Raw genomic sequence first — 9,421 nt, forward strand, 5'->3', positions numbered from 1 at the left:
AGGTCACGAACCCGTGTCCCCTGCATTGGCAGGCGGACTCTCAACCACTGTGCCACCAGGGAAGCCCCATCTAGATACTTTTAGACAGCAATACAGGCTCCTTATTTTGGTTTACAATAGTCATTGGAGAAATGTGGTTTTTCTGTCCTACTAAGATCAATTTATCTTTTTAATTTTTCTTAAGGCAATGCAGAATCTTCTTTTTGAGTTTCCTGGATCCCTTACTTTTTTCTTTTCTTTCTTTCTTTCTTTTTTTTTTTTTTGGTCTGCTCTGGGTGGTGTGTGGCATCTCATTAGTTCCCCCATCAGGGCTCGAACCCATGCTCCCTGCAGTGGAAGCACAGAGTCTTAACCACTGGACCGTCAGGAAAGTCCATCCCTTACTTTTTAAAAAAAACTAATTAATTAATCTTATTTTTGGCTGCATTGGGTCTTCATTGCTGTGCGCGTGGTCTTTTCTCTGGTTGCAGCGAGCGGGGGCTACTCTTCGTTGCCATGCGAGGGCTTCTCATTGCAGTGGCTTCTCGTTGCAGAGCAAGGGCTCTAGGCGCATGGGCTTCAGTAGTTGCGGCACGTGGGCTCAGTAGTTGTGGCTCACAGGCTTTATTGCTCTGCGGCATGTGGAATCTTCCTGCACCGGGGCTCGAACCCGTGTCCCCTGCGTTGGCAGGCACATTCTTAACCACTGCACCACCAGGGAAGCCCCATCCCTTACTTTTTTAATGTGAGGAAATTGCCAGTGTTTACAGATTTATCGATTTTTATGTGCTTTTAAGTTTTGGTTTATAGGTTTCAGGAAGTAACACTGAAGTTTACCAAAAAATTTTTAAGGAAAAGTTTTCCTTGAGGTTCTCCTAATGGAAAAATAAAGGACATAGTAGGAACATAATTTACTGGCTTTGGTCTTGATTATTTTTACAGGATAGAGCAGAAGCATAGATAGGTTAAAAAAATGTGCTCCATTGCCGTTAGATTAAAATGTTGTGTGATGACTCACTGTCACTTAAAACTTAAATAAATATTTTCTATCTACATTGTCAACTTTGTAACCCGTAAAAGAATTAGTAACAGTTGTGATTATTTATCACAAATGAGATACTTCTTAAATTAAAAAAAAAGCGTTTATGTGAATGTTCTTCTAGTAGACTCATGTTCAGTTTCTAGAGTTACAGCATCTTTCAACGGTTAAAAAGAGACCGAACTGAATAGTTAAATATATAAAATTGGAAATTCCAAAGCAAATGCTAACTTCCAGAAATTATGCAGCAGCATCAGTCAAGACTGACCAAATAACTGCTTCCATTCTTTCTGGGGGGAAAAGCTGTGACTTTTTCTAGAGCCGATGTTGACTTTGGCCTCTAGCATTTATTTGTGGAGTGTGTTTAAAAGTGGTGAATAGGGCTTCCCTGGTGGCGCAGTGGTTGAGAGTCTGCCTGCCGATGCAGGGGACACGGGTTCGTGCCCCGGTCCGGGAAGATCCCACATGCCGCGGAGCGGCTGGGCCCGTGAGCCATGGCCGCTGAGCTTGCACGTCCGGAGCCTGTGCTCCGCGGGAGAGGCCACAACAGTGAGAGGCCCGTGTACCGCAAAACAAAACAAAACAAAACAAAAAAAGTGGTGAATAAATACACTAATGGGAGGTAAATAACCTTTTCTTTTTATCTGTTTTTTAAAATTAAGTAAACATTTAAATCAAAGGTTGGACATGTACTTATTTAAAAAGTCAGAATTTTATACTTTACTAATTTTCTTATAGAATACAGCTTTTTAGCAAATGATGATTGGTAATAAAATTTCATTTATTATCAGGTGATGCCAGTACCTTGAATTCCTTTACAGTTAAACCTTTCAAAAGATGAAGCCTCAGCTGAAGGTGGAGTTTCAGGAAAAGAAATTTTGGAGCATTTAAAACACAGTTGGTGGTATTTATAGTGATGGCTTTGTTCCTCATATATATAGGAGAGACTTAGGACAGGGTCTCGAAGTGAAACTGTGATATTTTAACATAACAGTTAAAACTTTTAGAGCTTCTTATCTTTGACATTAAGAGGCAATAACTATTAACATTTTTACACAGCAACATTTGTAATTTTTAAAAGCGATTCACTTATCATGGCCTTAGGGCCCACCCTCTTCCTCAGCTACCACATGCAGCCCCTGGCCAAGCCATACTTGTTCTGCCCCACGTCTTGGTAGCCCTTGGAGTGGCCCACTTTTCTGCACCCTGAAACCCCCTCCGTGGTCCAGGCCACCAGGGCTGGTTCCTGGAACACAGTGGCAGCTGCTTCCTTGTTTTCAGCCTCCAGTTTCAGCTTCTTTGGTCCTCTTTCCACACTGTCATCAGAGGCTTCTTCTGAAAATGCAAATCTAATGGTTTCTCGGCAACAAAAATCTTCTGTTACTTCCCAAGTAGCATCGAGTTCCAGGCCCTTAAGGAGAAGAGAGGACAACTTCTTCAGACTTCCCTCTGCCACTTCCCCCTTCTTTCTTCGTCCTTCAGTTTTACTGGGCTTCTTGTAGTCTGGGTCTCACCACGTGCTGTTGCGTTTGCCTAGAATGTTCCTCCTTGCTGTGTCCCCACTCATCAGTCTCAATGACATTGCTGCCGCCTCTGCCCCCAAGACTAGGTTAGATCCCTTTGCTGTACATCTCCAGAGCATCTTTAGTAACACTTATCACGCCTATAATTTTATGTAATGACTGCATTTTTCATTTTTTAGTTTAATAACTGCATAAGTTCCATGAGATCTTGTTCATTGCAGTGTCTTTAGCACCTAGTGTACTTCTGGCATAGCACCCAATTTGTTGGTATAGATTGAAATTGCATTAATGCTCACAATAGTTTGGTGATGGAGTTGGTAGTTTTGCATCCATCTTACAGTTGAGAAAACGGAGGCATGAGGAAGTTGAAACTTAAACAATTCCGGGCAGTAAGTGGTAGAGTTGGCTATGGGTCGCACATCCGGTACAGTGACTTCAGATATGTCAGACTCCTACTCATTCAGGGTTTTTTTTTCTTTCTTTCTTTTTTTTTTTTTTACTGTTCTAAGCTTTTAACAAAATGTATGGCCAATGAGTCATTTCTGTTTAGAAAGCCTTTAGGAGTTGGACGCTAGCTCCTGATGATGTCATGTTTGACTCTGAGGTCTTTGGGGTGAGGGAGTTCCAGCTTTTGTTAAGCCTTGATAATGTTATGAGTGCAACAAGTATTGGCAAGACTGCCTGGGCCTGTAATCTGCTCTTGTTGAGAGGTTTTTGCTAAGAGTGCAAGGAAAATAGAAAAGCACTTAACTTCTTTATTGTGAGTCCTAATTTATGGTAGTAGTTGAGATTGAACAACAAAATCTTACGACTCAGAACTCCAGTGTATCTCGTGGCCTTGGTGAGCCGACAGAGGGCAGCAGGGAGATGGCCCCGGGTAAGGAACATTTATTTGGTGAGCTCTTGGGAGGCCAGGGACTCAGAAGCCCCTGAAGCCACCCTGTGAATGTTGTAAAATTTAGAGAATGTGTGTTGGCTACTGGTGCAGTGATCGTCTTAATTTTTAGGTGATACCCCCCTGAAAAATTTTTCAAGTGGCTGGGAGACTTTCATCACCGCCCTAGCACACTGTATCTGCTTCCAGTTGTGCGGGAGGCCCTCCTGTCTCGGGAGTATTTCTACACTCTTCTCTGTTACTTCTCCTCTTTGCAGCTGTTTGGGAAGTTTACTCCAGCGTCCCTGAGCCATTAATTAATATGTCTGGAACGTAATGTGTTAGCTGCTCTAAAAGTTTATGGTGGGGCTTCCCTGGTGGCACAGTGGTGGTGAGTCTGCCTGCCGATGCAGGGGACACGGGTTTGTGCCCCGGTCCGGGAAGATCCCACATGCTGCGGAGTGGCTGGGCCCGTGAGCCATGGCCGCTGAGCCTGCGTGTCCGGAGCCTGTGCTCTGCAACGGGAGAGGCCCACGTACCAGGGGAAAAAAAAGTTTATGGTGGATGTGAGGATGTGGCAAGGTGGCACATGAATGCAGATGAATTAAAGTGAGAGCAGTTGTGTGTGGTGCTTGGTAACTAAGCACTCTCTTTAGAGAACAGCTGTCACTGATGGCCAGAGGGAAGGCTTTAGGAAGGTGGTGGGATTTGAGCTGCCACTCGGAGGCAGCAAAGTATATTACTTAGCAACAAAATGGAAGCTGGAGAGGAAAGCCATGTTTGCATATTAGTATTCATCAAAATAATTTGAGGATAGATTTGCAGATTCTTGGATGAAAGCCTTCTAGAGATCTTCACAGAAGAGACTTTCAGTTTAAAAATACTTTTCCTGGGGACATCCCTCGTGGTGCAGTGGTTAAGAATCTGCCTGCCAATGCAGGGGACACGGGTTCAATCCCTGGTCCGGGAAGATCCCACGTGCTGCGGAGCAACTAAGCCCATGTGCCACAACTACTGAAGCCCACGTGCCTGGAGCCCGTGCTCCGCAACAAGAGAAGTCACCAACATGCCCATGCACTGCAACGAAGGGTAGCCCCCGCTCGCCACAACTAGAGAAAGCCTGTGCGCAGCAACGAAGACCCAACACAGCCAAAAATAAATTAAAAAAAAAAAAAAAGTAACAAATGTTCAAGTACAATTGGTGTCTTAAAAAAAAATAATCTAACATAATAATCTAATGTAATAATCTAACGTAAAGTTTCTGCACAGTGATGAAGCACACAGCTTTCCTAATTGGTTTTTAGATGTTCAGGAAGTGAAAGTTTAAACCAACTCTGAAGTACAGAGACTGGATAATATAAGAGTTTCGGATAAGTTTGGCTTTCTGGGCTCTAATACCTAAAGCCAAAACAGTGTGAAGCCTCTGGACTCTGCCTTTCTGAGTAGTTCTAGTTTGTATACTTTAAATTTCAGGATAAAACTATGTGTAGTGTTAAATAAAAGGTTATAGAAACTGTTTAGGGCTAAGTACTTGATGTATACTTCTTGATTTTTCTATAAATTATTTTCACCGAATAATGAAATCTAAGACTGCATTCATGTTGACTAAGCAACTTACACCATTTTTTTCTCTCTTTAGAGCTGTAGGTAAAACTTGCCTCCTGATCAGTTATACGACCAATGCCTTTCCTGGAGAGTATATCCCCACTGTGTAAGTATCCTGAGTTAAACTGGAAATTAACTTGTCTGTGATATGTTGCTTTGGATTCTGTTGACCTTTGTTCTGCTCTTTCTTAATCCTTATGCAAACGTGATTAATTTTCCTTTCAGTCACTGAGGTCTCATTATAAGGTATTTGGACTTTTAAAAAATAATCTGGGGGCTTCCCTGGTGGAGCAGTGGTTGAGAATCTGCCTGCTAATGCAGGGGACATGGGTTCGAGCCCTGGTCCGGGAAGATCCCACATGCCGCGGAGCAACTAGGCCCGTGAGCCACAACTACTGAGCCTGCGCATCTGGAGCCTGTGCTCTGCAACGAGAGGCCGCGATAGTGAGAGGCCCGCGCACTGCAATGAAGAGTGGCCCCCGCTTGCCACAACTAGAGAAAGCCCTCGCACAGAAACAAAGACCCAACACAGCCAAAAATAAATTTAAAAAAAAAGTAACAAATGTTCAAGTACAATTGGTGTCTTTAAAAAAAAATAATAATAATCTAACGTAAAGTTTCTGCACAGTGATGAAGCACACAGCTTTCCTAATTGGTTTTTAGATGTTCAGGAAGTGAAAGTTTAAACCAATTCTGAAGTACAGAGACTGGATAATATAAGAGTTCGGATAAGTTTGGCTTTCTGGGCTCTTTGTGTGAAGGGTCAAGGAACTGGAACAAAATACTCCATTATGTTTTAATTGGCCTTTTCTGGCGAGTAATTCAACGGTTACATGTCACTGTTGAGTTATTGGGCTTTGGAATTGAAACCAGGGTGTGTGTGTGTGGTGGGGTGTAGAGTGGGAGGACGGACGGGAGGACGGAATCAGCTACTGAGCTGCTTATTCCCTGTTGGCAGCAGAACTGGGCGGGCATGGAAAAGTGCTTTTCTGATGGTGGGGTTACCAGGGAGCCTCGTAACGCACCGCCCTGCTGCCGGGAGCTCTGTCCTCATGGCTGCGGTGCTGGTGGAGAGGAAACGCCTCACTTCCCACTGTGCTCACCCCCTCAGTCACAACAGGCACATCTCGGTGTCCTGTGTGTGTTTTAATATAAGTGGGATCACACTGTTCTGAATTTATGGTGGGGACTTTCTTAATCTCCACATGTAGCTAGAGCTAAATCATTAACAGCTGTTACTGACTGAAGTGCTGTAGCGGACTTAACCACTGGTCACTTGGCATTGCAGACAGGGCTGGCTGCATGTCATTGCACGTGTCTGTGCACATGTGACAGATAATTAGAGGGACTGTGGCAAAGCAAAGGAGCGACACTTTACACTTTGATAGATGCTCCACAGTTGCTGTCCCACGGGTGGTCACTTTGAGCAGCTGTGACTGAAACACCCCCTTCATACATACTGTGGTTAACAAGAGTTGAAAAAAGTGACCTCATCATTTGCATTTCTGGTCACCGGTAAGGTTAAAATCTTTTGAATGTTTACTGTCCGTGTATAATAGTCTTCTGTGAATTGCCTTTTGAAATCCCTTGCTTGTTTTTCCACTGAAAATTCTTACTGATGGAACTTGTGTGTATGAGAAATATTTATCCCTCTGTCTCTCATTTGTCTTTGAACTTTGTTATGGTGTCCTCTGCTTTTTTATGTAAACATGCCATTCTGCCTTTTCCCTGAGTCTTATTAAAAATGTTCTGTAGGATTTTTGTAGCTGCTGTTTTTATTTTTCATTCATTTAGAGTCTGTGTTTTGCTGTGGTGTGAGGCAGAGCCTGACTCTTCTTCATAGGTTGAAAAGAAAAAGAGTCCCAGTACCGCTTATTGAATAATCTATCATCTTCCCACTGAAGCAGAAATAGAGCATATGAGACCTTTTCTTTATGAAAGCTGGTTTGGTCATTTACTTTTATAAATCACAATGGAACTTACTCAGACCATGACTTTGCTGTCACAGTGTAGTAAGATCCTAAGTTTTAGTCTTAAGTATGCAAAAATTAATTCTGGAATTCTATTTTAAAGGCTGATGTGTTGTATTCTGCTTGGCACTTGCCCTGGTTTACCTTGTGATGCCAGGTTTTAATGAGCTACTCCATGGTACTCACCGTAATTTTTTAATGTCAACCTTATTTTCCCCCTGTCAGCCTGTAGGCCTTCTAGGCTTCCTCTTCTTATAAACTAATTTGTGTGTAGCAGCCTCAAATTAATTTAAATACCTGTGTGAACTCACTTTGAAAGCGTTACACAATAGCTTCTCAGATCCAGTTTGCTTTGCGTTACCCTGCACTTTGGTCGTAAGGTGGATGACCAAGGCTCAGCTTGGGGGTGGGGGGTGTTCTGGAAACACTGCCAGTGCAGCCGTCCTGGCGTGCCCCCAACTGAGATTGACTCACACGTGTACATGGAAAAGTCAACACGTGGGGTTTAAAAGAGGGATTAATTTTACACTTTATTTCTTCCTGGGGAGAAAAACCTTAATGTTCTCTTCATTAAAGGCAAGAAGGTTTTTATTGCTGACAGCGACTTGTTTTGGTTAAATTTAGTAGCTTGTTCCTGTTTCTCGGTGTTTTTCTCAAGTGCTGCCTTTGTTTCCCTTACACTCCAGTTCCCGTTTTCCCTCTGCTTCTCAGCCCTTGGGAGCCTCGCCTCGCACGCTACCTGCTGGCCTGGCCACCTCTGGGCCTGCCTCGGCCTCCTCAGCTCTCTGCCCTGCCCCTGCGACCCCAGCCTGGGCGCCACTCCGCTCCCAGGTCTGTGCCTTGTGCTCCACGGCTAGAGACTAACCATTTTCACTCTGCTCCACAGCTTTGACAACTATTCTGCCAATGTTATGGTGGATGGAAAACCAGTGAATCTGGGCTTGTGGGATACAGCTGGACAAGAAGATTATGACCGATTACGTCCCCTATCCTATCCGCAAACGGTAAGGAGCATGACTGATTTTTAGTTTGTCCTTTACAATTCCTGATTATTTAATTAATTCATATCACCTCTGGATTTGCTTATTGCCATCTTTTGGGTATATCGAGTAATAACAAATAACATTAAATTAGTTCAGTAGTGAATATCCGCCTAGATGCAAACCAGGGTTTTGCTTGTTTTTATTTTTTGAGCATTACCAGTTATTAACTGTGGCGCTGTGCGTTTTACATTCTTCCATGTAGTTTTAGGACAGCCGTCTGAAATAGGTATTGTTTTGTTTTGGCTAAATAGTTTTAAGAGCAGTTAGTTTCTAGATGAGTTTGCTTTGTGACAGTTTTGTACCACAGAATCAAATTAAGCAGTGGAGATTAAGGTTTCTTTTTTTTTTTCCTTTTGAATTTGTTTTCCTCTTTTGTTTTTATTTTTTAACATCTTTATTGGGGTATAATTGCTTTACAGTGGTGTGTTAGTTTCTGCTTTATAACAAAGTGAATCCGTTATACATATACATATGTTCGCATATCTCTTTCCTCTTGCGTCTCCCTCCCTCCCATCCTCCCTATGCCACCCCTCCAGGCGGTCACAAAGCACCAAGCTGATCTCCCTGTGCTATGCGGCTGCTTCCCACTAGCTATCTACCTTACGTTTAGTAGTGTATATATGTCCATGCCTGTCTCTCGCTTTGTCACAGCTCACCCTTCCCCCTCCCCATATCCTCAGGTCTGTTCTCTGGCAGGTCTGTGTCTTCATTCCTGTCTTAACCCTAGGTTCTTCATGACATTTTTTTTTCCCTTAAATTCCATAGCTTGTCTCTTTACCAGAGCTAATTATATGGAGCTGTAGCTGGTGGACACATGGTCAGAAGCCACTTTTCTCTCAATAAGCAGTTGTCTTACTTGTATCATTTGCTTCTTGTTACATGTCTGTTCTTTGTGTTAAAAGTGCTTTTTAAAACAGCTTTGGAGAGTTAGTGACTAACTGGCCAGGGCAGTTTGCGCAGAGGCAGTTGAGCGAATTCCTTGGGTTCAAATTCCGCCCTCCCCTTCCTCGCCCTGTGACCGGGCAGGTTTCTTCACCTCTAGGCCTGCCCCGTTGATCGCAGGGCTGGATGAGTATAGATGTAGAGCTAGAGCGTGTACAACAGCCCCGGGCGTGTCGCTGCTGTTGGGACTCCTCCTTGTGTTTGTATAGCTGTGCTGGTAGATGTGGGGAGGCCCTCGGTTCCAAGCTGCATCCAGAGGAGAGGAAGATGCAGGACTCGCTGTCAGCGAGCCGGGCAGCCAGAGGGGTTGGGGTCAGGGAAACATCCCGGAGAAGACAGGCCTCCGCCCTTGCACTGATTTAATTATCACTTTGTTCTGGGGGGGGGGGGGGGGTGAGTGAAAAGAAGAAATTAGTTTTAGTCTACCCAAATCTTGTTTTTTTGCT

The 9,421-nt window shown here is 43.7% G+C and overlaps 1 protein-coding gene across 2 annotated transcripts in view; it reads left to right on the plus strand.

Annotated features, from left to right (window-relative positions):
- RAC1 (Rac family small GTPase 1) overlaps positions 1-9,421 on the plus strand; it is a 21,377-nt gene that overhangs the window by 5,581 nt on the left and 6,375 nt on the right. The window contains exons 2-3 of one of the 2 annotated variants that reach the window (XM_007448881.1): positions 5,055-5,126; positions 7,877-7,994. In XM_007448881.1, coding sequence (XP_007448943.1) covers positions 5,055-5,126; positions 7,877-7,994 — 190 coding nt within the window. Of the gene's footprint in view, positions 1-4,992; positions 5,127-7,876; positions 7,995-9,421 lie in introns of those variants that run through there. The other variant, XM_007448880.1, reaches the window with a different exon arrangement.

The sequence above is a fragment of the Lipotes vexillifer genome, unplaced genomic scaffold (assembly GCF_000442215.2).
Source record: "Lipotes vexillifer unplaced genomic scaffold, Lipotes_vexillifer_v1.1 scaffold778, whole genome shotgun sequence".
In the NCBI taxonomy this organism is placed as follows: Eukaryota; Metazoa; Chordata; class Mammalia; order Artiodactyla; family Lipotidae; genus Lipotes; species Lipotes vexillifer.